The following is an 18,846-nucleotide window of genomic DNA, read 5'->3' as shown; positions in this document are numbered from 1 at the left end:
TATATTAGGGTTTCATCCTAATGGGTACTCAAGTTCACTGCCACTGCTCTCAATCCCATTACAGGTGGGCAATTTTGCTCCCCTTAATTACAACTAGCATTTTAAGTTTCTTATAATTTGAAATATACATAACCCCAATCTTCCTCTCTTAGGCGATCACTGGATTTGGAGGAAAAACCAAGAGATTAAGAAAAAGCTAAAGATTTGTGCTTTAAAATAATTTTACAGGATACATCATCAAGGCCCGTGAGAGCCATACAGCTCCAACTCGTAAGGCTTTGCTTGCTCTTACCATTTTTGTGCATATTGGCTTCCTGTGTGGCTACAGAGGGCAGTCCCTCCATCATGGAGGTCCACTGTTTAAAGCGAGACTCTGTTCCAGCCTCCTTCCCACCAACCATGCCATAGTCCATGCCACCAGAGCTGAAGCCTAAAACAGAGAAGCACATTTTACATCTTCCTATATATTTCAAATATCAGCATCCAAGAGATCTGAGGTAGAACCAACCAAATGATAGCTTCATTTGTCATTTAAAGACTAATTCACAAGAAATTTCTTTACTCAGAAACAGATTTTGATTCAAAATGCTCATCTTGGGGCGCCTGGGTGGCTCAGTCGTTAAGCGTCTGCCTTCGGCTCAGGTTATGATCCCAGGGTCCTGGGATCGAGCCCCACATCGGGCTCCCTGCTCCGCGGGAAGCCTGCTTCTCCCTCTCCCATTCCCCCTGCTTGTGTTCCCTCTCTCGCTGTGTCTCTCTCTGTCAAATAAATAAATAAAATCTTTAAAAAAACAAAAACAAAAACAAAAAAACCAAAATGCTCATCCTGGCTCTTGCTTGCTAAAGAAAGCAATGACTCTTTGTGCAGGTGTGAAAATGTGCAGGACTGCCGTAATTGAGAGCATCACAGTGCACAGTGCACCTGTGCCTTCACTTATTCATTTAGCTAACGCTTGTGCTAGCCAGAATGCTGGGGCCAGGAATTCGCCAACTCAGAGAGCCAATCTCCACACATCAAACTGATAATGGTAGAACAACAGCCACAAGGTGTGGTGAGGGTGTCTGGGGGCAGAAAGGCTTTGCAGAAGAAGGGACATTTGATTTAGGGCCGATGGCAGGTATGCAAGTAAGTCAAGGATACCAAGTACAAAGCTCTGATTGATGACCATCTGGTACATTTAGGGAATGAGGAGTTCAGTGTGACTCCAGTGCTTGGTTAACCATGGATGAAGTGAGGCAGAGTGACAGGAGATGGGAGAGAAATGAGGAGTTATGTCCTGTAGGGTTCTTTATGTATCAGGCCAAAGACTTTGGGCCTTTTTTCTCTAAGACAGGAGATAAAGAAGTTTTTTAACAAGTGAGAGAAAGAAAACTAAGTTTGTATTTTAGGGAGCACCCGGCTGGTTCAGTTGGAAGAGCAAGCAACTCTTAATCTCAAGGTCATGAGTTTGAGCCCCACATTGGGTGCAGAGATTACTAAAAATAAATAAACTTTAAAAAAAAGTTTGTATTTTAGAAAAAGAACTGGCAGTACAAAAATGAGGTACATGGAGGTCAAGGCAGAATATAAGAGATTTGAAAGAAATCTTTATGCGATGACAAAGCCTGAATAGGCAATGACGGAGAGCTTCAGAGTTTACTTTGCCATGAGCCCCAGGTAAGCCTCAGGTGTCAGGCTTTTAGCACAAGTGTAGGTGGGTAATGTCTTCCCATTGCACAGGGCTGGACAGGTGAGAATCAGTATGAGAGGCTTGCTGACGGGGGTCTCACAGGTCCCACCATCCACTGTGGGTCAGAATGTACTTAACATAAAAAGTAAAATGAAGCACGAAAATAAACAAATGAAAACAGAGAAGAGGAAGAACAATGAATAGCCAGAGTAAAAATGAGGATGGACTGCAGTGAGTGTAGAACAGCCATCCCAGGGAGGTGAGCAGGAGTCCCACAATGTAAAAGCTCACGCAGCTGCAGGAGTCAAAAGCCCGTCTACTGTTACTCGAGAAGATGTGCCACTCCAGCTAGGCCAAGCTCCTCACTGTACCCACTTGCCTCTCCGACCATCTGGTGGTGCCTCAATGACTCTGAGGTTCCACTTAATCCAAATCCTATGAGGGCCCAGGCCACGTTCTCTCCCTGTGCTTCTGAGTTGTCAGAGACAGTTTTATAAATGCATAATAAATCCATTCCTAACACCTTGACCCATATTTAAAGTGTTGCTATTAATATAAAGAACACTGCTCCTTCACACTGTAAGCAACTTTACTAGTCCATGTGATTACTTGGAGGGTGGGGGTGGGGAGCAGAAATTCCTGGAATAAACTGGAAATATTTCATATTAAATGATTTTTTAAAAAAGAAGAGTTTAAGGTATTTTCTTTTCTCTTATGTAGTTGAAATGAGACTGGAGGATAGCAGGGTTGAAAGGAATAAGGCCTTTCTCTGAAAGAAGCTTTATTTATTATTATTATTATTTAATTTTATTTATTTATTTGACAGAGAGAGAGAGAGATTACAAGTAGGCAGAGCAGCAGGCAGAGGGAGAGGGAGAAGCAGGCTCCCCGCTGAGCAGGGAGCCCAATGTGGGGCTCAATCCCAGGACCCTGGGATCATGACATGAGCTGAAGGCAGACGCTTAACTGACTGAGCCACCCAGGTGCCCCCTCTGACAGAAGCTTTAATGGCCTAAGTGGGTTGCTCCTTGGGCAAGTAGCACCTCTACCTTTGACAGAGAAAATCAACCCAAGGTGCCTGGATTCCAGGCTATTCGAAAGCTTGGTTCCAATCATGGAGGAAGAGCTTTTGAGAATAACCTAGGATTCTGGTGAAGATTAGAAAGAACGTGAGGATTTAAGAAGATAAAGAATCATTCCTTACACATTTCTTTTTTCTTTCTTTTTTTTAAAGATTCCATTCATTTATTTGACAGAGAGAGAGATAGCACAAGCAGGGGGAATGGCAGAGGGAGAGGGAGCAGCAGGCTCCCCGCTTAGCAGGGAGCCCAATGCAGGACTCGATCCCAGGACTCTGGGATCATGACCTGAGCTGAAGGCAGATGCTTAACCAACTGAGCCACCCAGGCGCCCCCACATTACTTTTCTTTACAGTTGCTCTGAAATGTCTTTAGAACCCACCGTGAATTACAATTATTTAATTTCAGCTGCTTAGAGTCCTTTTGTGACATGTGAAGCGTAGAAAATTAGTAAGAGTTCTACATCTTAGGATGAGGGGACAGTTTGAGCAGTTCCATTTGAACCTTAAGTGGGCATCTTTCTCGTTAGAAACTTGGGAAATCAAACACCACCAAAGCATGGCAGCATCATAACTAAGTAACAAAGTTTGGTAAGGAAGCACCCAGAGGGATGTGAGGAGAACAGGAGATAAAACTGCCTTGAAAGGTTTAACCTCCGAACCCAAAACCAGGAGAGGAAGAATCAGTGCAAGGCTGTACATGGTTCTGTGTCTTTCTTCGATGCCCCGCAGTAACCGGCACGACTCACAACCTCTACACTATTTGTGAGCTGCCACACCTCAAAGCCCAGCAAAGTACGGACCTTTTTGTCCTTGCTACTTCATCAAAACCACACTTCCTCGGTCCACCAAGCGGCCTCCCTATAATTCTCCAGTTCACCAAACAGAACTTGAGCTCCAATCAAACAATCCTTCCGTTCAGTTCAGTGCACACTCACGGAAAGCCTCATTAGTGCCAGGCTCTGTGAGGAGCTGAGGGACAAATAGAAATAAGACATGCCCCTTGCTCTCCTAGGAACTCATTTCCCCAGTACATCCCTTTTACCGATCTTATCATTCCTACAAATCCAACCCTTGGCCTCCCTTTTATCTATCCTGGCCAGAATTACTTTCTTTGCCACACACGCTGTTTCACCGTCTATTTATTCATCATTACCGCCTGGCTCAGTGTCACCTCCTTGAGGAAACTGGGATTTCCTCTTTCACGCTCTTTGTCTATATTAGTTCTTTCTTTCCTGCTTTTCCTTTTACTATAGATTAAAAAACAAATCAGTGCTTTTATAATGATAAAAATATATTATAAAAGAAACAGATCACCCACAGTTGCCCATTTAACACAAATATTCCTCTTTTTTTAAAGTAATCTCTACCCAACATGCGGCTCAAACTTACAACCCTGAGATCAAGAGTCACATGCTCTACCAACTGAGCCAGCCAGGCACCACCAAATTTTGATAAATTTTAAACATGAAAAGTAAAATTTTATTGGAAGTACATTTTCTTTTTCTTTTTTTAAGTAGGCTCCACACTCAGCATGGGGCTTGAACTCACGACCCTGAGATCAAGACCTGAGTCGAGATCAAGAGTCAGATGCCCAACCGAGCCACCCAGGCGCCCTGGGACATTTTCTAATATGACGAGGGACTTTACTTCTCGAATGGTTCAGATACCTATGAATGAGAGATATGAGACGGAGTTCACACTATTCCTATTTTTTAAATTACAACAGAAAAAAAGCGCCAAGAAATATTATATAAGTAATTAGACAGGAAAAGAAGGAGTCTTTATAACATCTCCTATTTCTGTGAATTCCCGTTTAGGCTATATTCCCTTCCCCTCAGCTCAATAACGTAGATGCTAAAACATCATGTTTACATAGGTCATCACCCCCAGACAATTCAGTTAGGTATATTTTCAATTCTGCTAAAAGCAGAGAATGAGAAACCGTCTATTTTATAAAAACAATCAGTCAAGGATCAGTTAAGCAGTCATTAAACTCATTCAACTTTTTAATTCTGAGAAAATACAACAAAAGAGGCTTTACTGGGACTTACTAAGAGACTTTTAATTATTCGTGCTCCTCTTTCACCTACAGGTGTCTTTTTTAGTTTAATACTCAGCAGTAGGAAAATTGAAATACTATTCATTTTTTACATCTTTGCTATATAAATTTAACCTCTCTGTATGCGTTAAATATATTTTCAGCAAAATCTCATAGCTGTAGTTTATTCAAAACAGGCAGCCAAATCGGATTTACTTTCAATCCCAAAATGCATTTTTCAATTCAAATAAATGTCATAATATTAAGGAATTAAGGACATTTTTAACTGTGAAATAAATTGCAAAGTGCATCTTATAAGGCAGATCGATCTGTAAGTGGTCAGATCACAATTAATATGCTAAAGACCTAATAAAATTTATTCATAAGTTACCAAATGGAAATAAATTAGCGAGTCAGTATGTTTTTCTCCTTACTTAATTTGGACTATAGTGCATAGTTAAATGTATAAGTTACTTTGAAACAAGAGTATGATAAAAAAAACCACGCCATTTCCTCAGTAAATGTATGTATGTATGTTTGTATGTACACAGAACTCTGATCCTTCAGCCATCATGGAAAGTTATACCTCCAGTACAATAATCACAAATAACACCACTAATCTAATAAGACACTACGATAAAATTTTTCTATATATTTGATAAATGAGAAGGTATGCTGCTAAAAACTAACAGATTCACAGCTAGCATATAATTTCACTTCCCCCCCCACCCCCCTGTAATTTTACTTTTTAACAAAAGGCAGAAAATATTACAGACGTTGTAAGAACTGTCTCTGGAACAATTACATCATGATGTTAGGTTTTTAACAACCAATTGACTAATGCACACCCAGCCTAAAGAAAAGCACATAAAAGGTCTATTCACAGGTTTTATCAGATAAATTGTGAAAAAAAATGTGTATTTAAGAGTGTCTGTGTCACTAACCTATGTTGCTCAAGTTGTTTGAAGATACTTTTCTTTCCACCTAAGACATGCCCCTAGGGGATGAGTACAGAAAAGAGCTAAAAAGAACTGTGCATTTAAACATGTGGAAAAGCCGCCCGGGGCTTCCAGATGTTCACTTTGCTTTGTATGACTAGACTCTACTTTGAGAACCATGAACTCTCTAACAAAAGGGGATGGAAGAAGCAAAGCTGCCCTGCTTTATTCTCATAGACGGCATCTAAATTCACAATAACTGGACACATACCAAAATACCCAGGTTCTTATGGCAAGTTTCAGCCTTAACAGAAAACATGATTAAGGAGGTGAAGCCTGGAAATACAGAGTTAATGACACCTTCATTAGTCATTATGGGAGGCTTCCCCCTTGCTCAGCACCCGGGATTTCTACACCCAAGATGGGTATGCCCTAGTAAGACAGGAGCTGGTGGAGAGTTTGCTCTTCTTTTATGTCAAGTGGAAGAAAGGTTATTTTGAATTTAAGTCAGTTCTCAGGCAGATCATTTTAGAGAAACAGTGCCATTGGTGGAAAAAATTCCCTTAAAACTATTCAGGATCAGGATCAAGGCATCCTTGAAATCTCTGTTCCTCTCTGCATGTGGACACCCCAGCAGGAAGTGGGCACCCCACAGAACTAGAGCAGAGAACAGGGCTATGTGTCCAGGGTCACTTTGTTTCATAGGAGCATGGGTTTCAGGTCTCCCCAACTCTTATTTTTGAGTTTGCACAGAACAGTATCTTCTTTACCAAAATAAAACCTGAATTTTGTCACTGCGAAGAAACCCACTGTGGTGTGTGGTACCTTTTTAATTTTTACATTTTATTTTTAAGTCACTGTTGCCTCACTGATTGGATTCTGCTTACAACATGTTCCCCCGTTCTGAAAGAGCTACCATTTGCCTGCCAACAAATTCTTGATGAATGTCAAAGGTATAACCTTACTTGTGCTAATTCTATTTAAATCAGATGAAATATTAATATCAGAAGAATTTTATCAGTTTGCCTCATCAGCTTCATTTTAGTTCTCCATTTTTCCACGAGAAGGAAATTCTATCAGTAGAGCTAAACACCTCAGCTTGTACATTATTTTAACAGATTATAACCTCAGAGGCGTGTGGCACTCACAGCACGTACAAATGTTTTAACTGGCTTTTTTTTTTTTAAAGATTTTATTTATTTATTTGACAGAGAGAGAGAGCCAGAGAGCACAAGCAGGGGGAGTGGCAGAGGGAGAAGAAGAAGCAGGCTCCCCACTAAGCAGGGAGCCTGATGTGGGGCTTGATCCCAGGACTCTGGGATCATGACCTGAGCCGAAGGCAGACGCTTAGTGACTGAGCCACCCAGGCGCCCGGTGGCAGAAATTCCCGGTGGCAGAAGAGCAGGTTGCCATTGCTAAATAGTAAAAGTCTCCCCTGGACCCAGAGAAGTCAGAGGCATAGCTCTGCGATTTCCTAATTGTGTGGTCGGCTTTGGAAAACCTCCAAGACCCTAGGATATCAGCTGTAAGACAGGGATGAGAATACTTCTCCCTCTCGTGTGGTTGCTGTGCAAACAGGGGGTCACGGAGGACCCATCTCTACCAGAGGCTCAGCACACGACCGGTGCATTTTTTTTAAAGGTGATCTTCACTACTGACCACTTACCAGAACCATATCCAGGTATTGGCCCTTTGGTTTGAAGGTCTGGGAGCCCCACATTCAGAGCGCTGGGTACCATGTTGTCCAGATGTGGCTTGGGCCCAACAGGATGGGAGGGCGAGTGCTTCATGCCAGGCTGCCTTTGCTGCTGCTGCTGCTGCAGGGCGCTCACCATCCGAGCCAGCTGGAGGCCAGGAGTCCAGAGCCAGGGGGACCCGGAGGGAAGACGGACACACGGTAAGCCAACGCCCTGCGCCTCCCCGAAGAGACTGCCTGCGGCTGGCGCTTTGCTCTCGGAGGCGCAGCCCTGCAGTCCCCACACGGAGCACTAGGGGGACCCCCCAGTCCCGCGTACCTGCTGCTCCTGCTGCTGGCGCACGGCCTGCGAGAGCTTCCTCTGGTTCTGCAGCAACTGCTGCTGCTGCTGCTGCTGCAGGAGAAGCTGACACGCCTACAACACAGGGAGGGGCACCGGCTCCTAACTGGACTTACTGAGACCCTCGCGGGCCGTGCGCCCGAGTGCGGCGGCGGAATCAAGCACCTAGGAGGGAAGTACTACCCAGGTCCTGGTCCACTGGTCACATTTACCTCGAGTGGAGCTGAGACATTAACCCTTAAGCATGCATAAAACGAAGCAAATCGAAGTTAAAGGGAAAAAAAAAAGCAAATAACCTTTTTTTTTTTTTTAGCTATAGGAGGAAAATCTGCTACTCACCAACTGAAACTGGGGAATTTGTGGAAGCTGGCTCAGCATGGCAATTTGTTGAGGAGATAACTGGGGCCCCACATTGAAAAGACCTGGATTCAGGCCACTGTTGGGAAACTGCTTGAGCATTGAGGCAGAAACCTAGCAAGAAAAAAAAGATGCATTTTCAGAACTTACCAAAATGAAACTTTTTTTTTCTGTAAAAAAGGTCTTAATAGGTCTAAAGCAAGCATCAATGGTTTTCCTTGAAAAATATTTGTGAAAAATATTAAATGATCAGGAGAAATACACTAAAGTGTTAACAATGGTTATCTCTGAGCGGTGAGATTATAAGAGCTTTTAGGGGCACCTGCCTGGCTCAATCGGTGGAGCGTGCAAATCCTGATCTTGGGGGTTGTAAGTTTGAGCCCCATGTTGGGAGTAGAGATTACCTAAAGATAAAATCTTTTTAGTTTATTTAAAAAAATTTTTTAAAGATTTTATTTATTTATTTGACAGAAAGAGCACAAGCGGGGCGGGGGGCGGCAGGCAGAGGGAGAGGGAGAAACAGACTCCCCACCGAGCAGGGAGCCTGATGCGGGGCTTGATCCCGGGATCATGACCTGAACAGAAGGCAGATGCTTAAACAACTGAGCCTAGTCGCCCAAGACAAAATCTTTTTTAGAAAAGGAGCTTTTAAATTCTCTTCCTAGGCTTTCTAATTTTTCTGCAATAAAAATTATGAATTTACAATCAGGAAGACTTCTGCAAGACAAAAAGTTTTAATGACAATATGACTCTTGCCTGAGAAACTGTTACTGGAAATGGAAACAAAATATATCAAACTTCATAAAAATAATAAAGCCTAAAACAAAGTATTTCTGTTGTACAAAAAAGGAAGATCAGCTTTCTCAGTAGTAAAGGGGATATTTTGGCCCCACATGCCTGTAAATAAGAGACACTGGAGTTTCAATTCATGACTTCTCATACCAAACACTCGGGAGTCCAAGAGAGGCAGAGCAAAGGAGCCTAAAAGGTCAAATGACTCAACCTGTTCCTTCTCCACGGTTTTCAGGAGTGAGCTAGGCTAGGCTACAGAACCTTCAGGGACAGAGAAAAGACTCCCTCCCACCTTCGGACTGCTGGTCTAAGATGTTTTCACTGAGCTGAAGTGAGTTTCCCTGCACTTTCATTCTCCGAACCCACTGAACCAGCTGGTACTGCGGAGAACAAACGTAATCTTCCATGGGTGGCAGGTCGCACACTGGTCAAGTGTGTAGTGCTGGAGCAGACTGCGTGGGCTGCCACTTCTAAGGTGTGTGACTCGGGGCAAGCTACTTACTTAGCCCTTCTGAGCCTCATTTTCCTAACTTTAGTGATTGAGGATGTTATGAGTTAATCCACATCAAAGGCTTAGAAATGCACTTCATAAACACTCATGTTATTCCACAGGAACAGCTCTTCAAATGTCTAGAGACAATTACAGTTCTTTGTGTCTCATCTTCAGCCTAAACATGATCAGTTCTTTCATGCGTATCTCATCCAATTTCTCAATGCAGAGCCCAGGACAGAAAGCCATATTCTAGAGTGGTCGAGTACCAAGTAGACCTGGCCATCACTAACCATTCTGTTAAAAGCCAGACTTTTACTAACAATGCCTGAGATCTCTGTTTCTCTGATGATCGCATCCTAACTCCCAACTCACACACTAAGCTTACTGTCAGTTAAAATCTACAATATTTTAAAATAGGTTTTGTTCTCCTATGTAATATTTAAGCAGCTGGGTTGAATTGTATTAACTTACGATTTGATCTTAGGATCTTATCTTTATGTGCATAGCACATAGTAGATGCTTGATAAATATCTATTAAATAAATGAATATTATATTTTATTTTTATTTATTTATTTATTTTTAAAGATTTTATTTATTTATTTGACAGAGATAGAGAGAGAGCACCAGCAGGCAGAGCTGCAAGCAGAGGGAGAAAGAGAAGCAGGCTCTCCGCTGAGCAGGGAGCCCGATGCGGGGCTCGATCCCAGGACCCCGGGATCATGACCCGAGCCGAAGGCAGCCGCTTAACCAACTTGAGCCACCCAGGCACTCCTATTTTATTTTTTTTAATATTTAATTTTTAAAAAGAGTTAATTTTTTTGGGGGGGGGGAGAGCAAGCAAGAGCAAGGAGGAGGGGGGAAGGAGAGAATTTTTTTTTAAGACTTAATTTATTTATTTGTCAGAGATCGAGAGAGATAGAGAGAAAGAGCACAAGCAGGGGGAGTAGCAGGCAGAAGGAGAAGCAGGCTCCCCGCTGAGCAAGGAGCCTGATACGGGACTCTATCCCAGGACCCTGGGATCATGACCTGAGCTGAAGACAGACTCTTAACCAACTGAGCCACCCAGGTGTCCCGGAGAGAGAGAATCTTAAGCAGCCTCCAAGCCCAGCACAGAGCCTGACTTGGGGCTTGATCTCACAACCCTGAGATCATGACCTGAGACGAAATCAAGAGCTGGGCACTTAAATGACTGAGCCATCCAGGCGCCCCAGATTTAAATTGTTGTTGTTGTTGTTGTTTTTAAGATTTTATTTATTTATTTGACAGAGAGAGAAAGTGAGAGAGCACAAGCAGGGGGAGCAGCAGGAGAGGGAGAAGTAGGCTCCCTGCTGAGCAGGGAGCCCAATGTAGGGCTCAATCCCGGGACTCTGGGATCATGACCTGAGCTGTAGGCAGATGCTTAATCGACTGAGCCACTCAGGTGCCTAAAATTTTTTTTGAAGTAATCTCTACACCCATTGTGGGGCTGGAACTCATTACCCTGAGATCAAGAGTTGCATGCTTCACCTAATAAGCCAGCCAGGTACCCCATGAATATTGTATGTTAACTTATTAACAGTCACTCCACCAAATTCTTTTTTAACCTATTATTCTACTTAGTCCCAGTTTGTGTTTCCCTATCTGGTCATTGATGGGAATCTTGAACTTGACAGAGCTTGAGGATAATCTAGTAGCATGTCAGTAAAAACTTCTTTCCAACCGAAAGTGATTGGGCTGGGAATAGTCCATCATTTACTAATCCACACAACTGTTCTAGCATTTAACTTATATTTATACATCTTGTCTAAAACAAAGAGACAGCTTGTCAAATGGCTTGTCAAAATAGAGATTTTGACAACTGTATCATTCTTATAATCCAAGATTTTTTAACTAATTAATAAAGAAAATCAGTTAAGACTTGTTAGCAAATTTATGATTCATGATTTCTTATCACAGGTGCTCAAAAAGCCGTATTTCTGATATCTAGTCTAGAATCTTGCCTAGAATTGGCACCAAGTTCATCAGTCTAAGCCATTTCCCTTATTGTTTCAAAAATTATTTAAAAAACTTCCCCATTCTCCTCACTTCCTTGTTGGTGCCCACCTTGCTCATAACACTCCAGGCCTCCTGCCCTTTCTTTTTGGCAGCAAACCTATAGGGAGGGTTGCCCCATTCCAGTTACTGCTGGCTAAGTTTGTAATTCAGTATTAGGAAGCTCACATTCTCCAAGATCAGCTTTCTCAGTAGTAAAGGGGATATTTTGACCCCACATGCCTTCATCTTAAAAATTCAGGATTTGTGCAAGAAAGAGGAGTTGTCATTATTAAACTCCCCTTGAAGATCCCCAGACTTCCTCAAAGATCACAGAAGGGCTCGGCAATTCTTTTCACAAATTCTTTCTCTGTTGTAGGATTTAATTTGTCTCAACCCTTTTGAACATCTTTGTTCTTTTTTTTTTTTTTTAAAGATTTTATTTATTCACTTGACACAGAGAGAGAGAGCACAAGCGGGGGAGTGGCAGGCAGAGGGAGAAGCAGACTCCCCGCTGAGCAGGGAGCCCGATGTGGGACTCGATCCCAGGACCCCGGGATCATGACCTGAGCCAAAGGCAGATGCCCAACTGACTGAGCCACCCAGGCGCCCGAACATCTTTGTTCTTAATGGAGAAGACAAAAGCAGTAAAAATTTTATTTTCACTTAATTTAACTTAATTTCTATTTAATCATTTAATACAAATACAAGTAGTCCAAAGCAGAGATTCTTTTCCCAGTCACTGGAACTGCACCAAACCAAACTCTGAAGGCTCTTTCAATCTGCCTGTTCTTTTGCAAGTCTGTTTATTTTATGTTGCAATTCCACAACACAACTCTTACACATATTCATCCTTGCTTGCTACCCTTACTTTCCATCTTTTGAAAATACCCCCTTAAAATCTGAGTCATCAGAAAGCTTTCATCAGAAGACCCACTGGGTCTTCCCACTGTATCTTTCTTTAGCATAACAGTCAGAGTTAAATTAATGCTTCTGAGTCACCATCTCTGCCACAGTCTCGAGAATACCTGCCTACCTTTCCTTTGATACTTTCTAGTCTAGAAACATCTAAGTTCAAGTTTCCTGTACGGGGCTCACCAACACTTTTTTTTTTTTTTTTTTTAAAGATTTTATTTATTTATTTGACAGAGAGAGACACAGCGAGAGAGGGAACACAAGCAGGGGGAGTGGGGGAGGGAGAAGCAGGCTTCCCACCGAGCCCGATGTGGGACTCGATCCCAGGACCCTGGGATCATGACCTGAGCTGAAGGCAGACGCTTAACGACTGAGCCACCCAGGCGCCCACCAACTCATTTTCTTTCAAGATCTCAGCCACTTTCACTTAACCTATCAATGCTGTCATTTTGGGAAATATTTTGGGTTAAAGTAACAGTCCTCCCAGATGTTTCCTCTCTACTCTCTAAGAGATGCTGAGGGTTGCCAACCAATGAGAACACTTGTTTGATTTTCTACGTTAACAGTTGGAGGTCTAGCAGATGTGAGCTCAGAGTGAGCACACCACTCCTGTGCATGGTGCCTCTGCACCAGTTTTATGGCCGCGACGAAGGACTTGGTATTAAAAAAAAAAAAAAAGTAAAAATTTCAATAATAATCTTTAAGTATTGATTACAGGTTGAATGATAATTTAGATCTACTGGGTTAAAGAATATATATATTATTAACCTGTTTCTCTCTTTTTAAATGTGGCTACCAAAAACTTTTATGTTCCATTACGTGGTCTGTGCTATATTTCTATGGGACAGTCCTGCTTCTAGGCCATCAGCATTGTTTCTAATTTCCTTTCCAAAGGGAAAGGACTCTGTGGTTCATGGGACATCTACCCTGCTTATTTTGTTTTCCAATCTGCTGGCCTCCGAAATAAATAGCCATTGTCTGAGCCTTCTTTTCTTCCCACTTCTCCGTTCAGTTTTAAAAGCTCTACTGAACAAATCAGCTAGTCTCTTGATTTCTTCTCTTCAGTCTTGAGAACGTATGCCATCCTTTGCCAAGAGCCATGCTTCCCACCCACCTCCAATATTCCTATCCCTTGAAATTAGCTAAAGAAACCACCATTCAAAGTAAAACATGCATATGATCCAGCAGTACCCTAGGAAACAAATTCATCCTAGGAGACAAATATAGGAATATTCATAGCAGCACTGCTCATAATAACAGAAATCTGGAAACTACCCAAATGTCTACTGGTAGTGGAAGAGATAAATAACCGATGGTATATTCATGTAACAGAATACTATATGAACCACAACTGCCCAAATCAACATGGGGAAATCTTAGAAACACTGTCAAGTGAAAAAAGTCAGAGAAGGCTACATACTGCATGTTTTTGTTACATAAAGTGCAAAAAAAGGCAAAATCAAACTATACTGTGTAAAGATAGATACGGAAAGACTATAAAGAAATGCTTGTTTTATTCTTTAAATTTAATTTGGATGCCAGCATCTTCTACGTGCCATAAATTGACAGTCATAAAGACTAGAAAGGTTACCCTTGAGGACTTCCTGTCTAGCTTTGCCCAACGTTTCGCTTCCCCAGACTACACATGCACTGTCCTTCTCCAATGAATACAAAAGGACCAGAGAGAAGCACCACTAGGCTCCTGGCAAATGGCTATTCATGCCTGGGTTGCAGAGTAATTAAAGTGCAGGTTTGCACATTCCCATAGCAGGGAGTTAATTACTCTGGCTTAAAAGCCCTTCAATCTCCAGCTGGGCTGGAGAAAAGGAAGATCTAGCTGGAGTCAATATGGCATTTAACGAAGCACTGCAGGTGCAAAATGACAGCAATTTAAAGCAACACAAAAGCCTGGTAGAATATGTTACTTTCTGAATATTTGAGTACCAGGAGGAAAAAGGCAAGGTAGAAACCCAAGACCTGTAACATCCGTAGCAAATCTTAAAGATGAGTTTCAATGTGATATTACTTATCAAAAAAATTAGGTGTTCATGTCTTTTTTTTTTTTTTTTTTTTTAAAGATTTTATTTATTTATTTGACACAGAGAGAGTGAGAGAGAGAGAGAGAGCATAAGCAGGGGGAGTGGCAGGCAGGCAGAGGGAGAAGCAGGCTCTCTGCTGAGCAAGGAGCCCGATGCGGGACTCGATCCCAGGACCCTGGGATCATGACCTGAGCCGAAGGCAGCCGCTTAACCGACTGAGCCACCCAGGCGCCCCGGTGTTCATGTCTTTTGACCCATAAATTTCATTCTGGGCAACTAAATCTGGAAATAATGTGGGCACAGATCGATGTGTAAGATGGCATACAAGATCTATGGGTGGGGCGCCTGGGTGGCTCAGTCGGTTAAGCATTTGCCTTCAGCTCAGGTCATGATCTTGGGGTCCTGGGATCCAGTTCTGCATCAGGCTCCCTGCTCAGTGGGAAGCCTGCTCTCCCCCTCCCTCTGTCCCTCCCCCCTGCTCCTATGCCTGCTTTCTCTCTTTCTCAAACAAACAAACAAACAAGATGTTTTAAAAAAGAGATCTATGGATAAGGGTTTCTCTACTGCATTACTTATAACAGTGAAAAATTAGAAACAATTTAATATCCAGTAATGGGGAAGAGAATGTTTCAGGAAATCAAAGTAAATCTATCTGATGGAACATTATGCCTTCTTCATTAAGAGTGATCGACAGGAAGACTATGTTGTAACAGGGCAAATACTAGGTATGACCCAAAGTTAACAGAAACAGCAGGATATAGTGACCACAAATGTCATTATGTGAAAAGCATGCCTGTACATGAACGGTCTGAACAGGGGATTTTGTAAAAATAATCCCTGTCACTGCATCTGGGTTGGGGGTTCCTGGAAGAATTTTTTTTCCCCGTTATCCAAACTTTCAGTGTGGTTATTATATTGTCTTAAAAAAAGGGGGGTAGCGCCCGGGTGGCTCAGGTCATGATCCTAGGGCCCTGGGATCGGGCCCCCGCATCGGGCTCCCTGCTCCGCGGGAAGCCTGCTTCTTCCTCTCCCACTCCCCGTGTCTCTCTCTGTCAAATAAATAAATCTTAAAAAAAAAAAAAAAGAGCTACCCAACTGCTTTTTTAAAATTTGGAAATGTGAGGAAAAAAACTGAGGTTTCCATTGTTTAATATTCTGCCCCCATTATGCATCAAATAAACGTTAACCACGTTTTGCTAAATAAACAAATCTCAAAAATGCACAACACAAATACTTTTCTTTTCCACACAGATCAGATGCTTTGGTCATAAAGGGATTGGCAGCCTGAGGTCTCTTAGACTAAGTTAACTATGCTTTCCCTAACAATTCCACTTACTAAATCATTCTGAAATGTATCTTCCCATGACTTGACATAGATTTACTCAAAATATGTGCCCTGCGCAGTTGTAGATGCTCAGGATCCAGCAGTGAACAAAGCAGACACAGACCCGGCCACTGTGAAGCTTAGCACACACCTGGGGGTGAGGAGAGCAACTGTACTGTACACAGCCCGGCCTCGGAGAGCCTCTCTGAGAAGACACCATGGCAGCAGACGTCTGAAGGAAGTACGGATGGAGCCCGGGGGCAATCTTTGAGAACAGCGGTCCAAACACGCTTGGTGCCCTAGGGCAAGTTGACTGGAGAGGCCAGAACTAACAGGAGGGAGAGTGGTAGGTGTCTGGGGTGGGGAGGTCACCAAGAGCATCAAAGCCCACAGTAAAGAGCTGGCTTTGTATTCTCAGTGAGAGAGGGAGCCATGAGAGGACAAAGTGGTAACATGATTTACCCTTAACTTTCTCTGATGCTAGAAAAGCTTCCCATCTATTCTTTCGGTAGCCACCAACCAGGTGTGGCAATTTAAGTTTAAATCAATTAAAATTAAAATTTCAGTTCTTCCACCCCACTGGTCACGTTTCAAGTGCTCAGGTGGCTGAGGGCCACCCTGGACTGTGGTTTTAGAGGCTCGTCAGAATGCTGGGTGGAGAAGACACTGGAGGCGGGCAGGTGCTGAAGAAAGCAGGGCAGGACCAGTCGGGAGGCCACTTCTGGGAGAGAAACAGTGGTCGCCTGCCACGGGTCATGCTAGCAGAGGTGGTAGGAAATAGGTTCAGAACAGAGTTCTGAAGGGGGATTTGTTGATGGAATGTGAGCTGAGAGGACCCCCCCACTAGCTCTGAGGTCTGTGGCCTGAGCACCTGCAGGATGGGAGTGCCATTTACTTGGAGGAAGAGGATGTTTTAGAAGGGAGTATGGGATGGAATCACAAGCTCTGTTTTGGACATGTTGACTTGAAGTGCCTGTAAGGCATCCTAATAGAGATGCCCAGAGGTCTATGGAATTGAGAAGATAGATCTGGGCTGAAGACACAGTCTTGCGACTGTCAATATTTAGAGCCATTCACTGGGCAAAATCACCCAGCAGCAGCTGTAGATGGTGAGAAGAGGAAGAGGGTCGAGAAGTCAGACTGGGGCTCTCTGATGGTAAATGCTGGGGAGGTAAGGAGAAGCTCGTAAAGGAGATGGACAAAGAAAGGCAGGTGGAGAACCACTGTACAAGGTGTCCAAAAGCCAAATGAATGAAAAGTTTCAGAAGGGAGGGCGTGACCATCTATGTCAGATGCTGCTGATATGGCAAGTAGAGACTGGAGAACAGACTACGATATTCCACAACACGAAGGTCATCTGTGATCTTCACACTGTCTTAATTCTCACTGCCACCACCTTCCCTGGACTCCTTTGCTCTAGTAAGTCTGCTATTCAAACATGTCCTCTACATTTCTGTCAATGTTATTTTTCTAAAACATAAGTTTTCCTGCATTGCCACTCAGCTGAAAAATCTTGCCCAATACTACAGTATCTACGGCAGCAGCAGCTAAACTTTAGGGTGCAGATAAAAATCACCAGGGGGTGACTAGGCCCTAACTCCCAAGATTCTGTCTCAGTAGATTGGGGGAGACCTGGGAACTGTATTTTTAAGTAGCAACCCAGATAACAGTTACAAGGGACAAAGTCCAAAGTCCAAACTCCTTAGCAAGGCAAACAAAGCTTTTCCAAAACTGGTGCCAAACTTCCTGACTAGTTTTTTCCTATGCCACTCTAGACAACATCTATATGCTTCAACAAACTCAAACTAATTATTCAAATCAATTGCATTGTCCCAAACATACCATGTTCTTCCAGATATTACTGCTCCTTATCCAAGCTGCTCCTGCTGCTTAGAAGGCAGCTTTAACCCAGCCGTACTCAGCAAACTCTTGACTCATCCTTCAAGACCCAGCTTAAATGTCATTCCTAGTGCGAGGCCTCGCCCAGCTCCCAAACTGTGTTAGACATTTCTTTTTTCTTTTTTTTTTGACAGAAACATATCGAGAGAGGGAACACAAGCAGGGGGAGTGGGAGAGGGAGAAGCAGGCTTCCCGTTGAGCAGGGAGCCCGATGCGGGGCTCGATCCCAGGACCCTGGGATCATGACCTGAGCCGAAGGCAGACGCTTAACAACTGAGCCACCCAGCGCCCCTGTGTTAGACATTTCTATGTAACATTTATCATGCTGCCTATTTGCTGAGTACTCTGCCATCATCCCCACCAACTCCAGGAGGGTATGATAGGAGACGGCAGTTTCTTCATCTGTGCAAGGCCAACTGCACCACCAGGCACAGTGCAGACGTCTGATAACCACAGGACTGTGGCCTGACCCCAGGCATGCTGGAGGGTGCTCTGGGAGTTAGGAAGACGCAGTGACTGTGGAGTGCTGGGGAAGTTGGCAGCAGCTCTGTCTACAGGACAGACTGCTACCTGGAGCCCGGGGGACGACTGGAACTTAGAGAGAGGGGCAAGGAAGGAGAGACACCAAGAGGACCCCCAGACCCCCGGCGCAGGACCATGGGAGACGAGAGGGTGGGGCGACGAACATTTTCTCCCCTACTAAGACAGTTATGGACTCAATGTCAAACACAGAATTTGAAATCTATAGGATATGGTTTCAAATAAATATTTTAAGCCTATGTCTTATATTTCAAAAACAAAACAGCAACAAAACCTGACCCTTTACAACCTGTTGGTTGGACCTAATAAGTGTCCCACCCCCTTTTATAGGACGGGACAGACTCATAGCTCTTTATCTTGGTTCACTGAAGTAACAGTCTAAGGAGACTAAGTCACACACTGAATCCTTACGTGGGCTCCTCAGCTTTTATATTGCTCCTCAGATCCATTTTCTCACAAAGAGGTATAAGGGACAGTTTGTGGCACAAATCTCTCCCCTGTACCCTGCAAACAACTCACTGCACATCTCCTACTAAGAAATGGACCTTTTTTAAAAAGGTTTCCCAAAAGACTTTACCCCACAACACAGAGCTGCTCCAAGAGTAAGTCTCTGCCACTTCATTCTAAATCCCCCCTCCCAGAGCCCCTAGTCAGTATTTCAGAATCCATCTCCTCAAAACTTCTCAGAGTAACCCAGAGCCTGGCTATTCTCC

The 18,846-nt window shown here is 43.4% G+C and overlaps 1 protein-coding gene across 8 annotated transcripts in view; it reads right to left on the bottom strand.

The window, feature by feature from the left end:
- The window catches only part of TNRC6B (trinucleotide repeat containing adaptor 6B), a 248,772-nt gene that overhangs the window by 21,117 nt on the left and 208,809 nt on the right, over positions 1-18,846 (bottom strand). For all 8 annotated transcript variants that reach the window (XM_032416409.1, XM_032416415.1, XM_032416416.1 and 5 more), the window contains 4 exons: positions 8,103-8,234; positions 7,743-7,838; positions 7,394-7,571; positions 293-430 (listed from right to left, as the gene is read on the bottom strand). In XM_032416409.1, coding sequence (XP_032272300.1) covers positions 293-430; positions 7,394-7,571; positions 7,743-7,838; positions 8,103-8,234 — 544 coding nt within the window. The remainder of the gene's footprint in view (positions 1-292; positions 431-7,393; positions 7,572-7,742; positions 7,839-8,102; positions 8,235-18,846) is intronic.

Source organism: Phoca vitulina, unplaced genomic scaffold (assembly GCF_004348235.1).
Source record: "Phoca vitulina isolate PV1807 unplaced genomic scaffold, GSC_HSeal_1.0 scaffold19, whole genome shotgun sequence".
Classification (NCBI taxonomy): domain Eukaryota; kingdom Metazoa; phylum Chordata; class Mammalia; order Carnivora; family Phocidae; genus Phoca; species Phoca vitulina.
The sequence above is the reverse complement of the archived record's forward strand: the minus strand, read 5'-3'. Positions and strand labels throughout refer to the sequence as shown.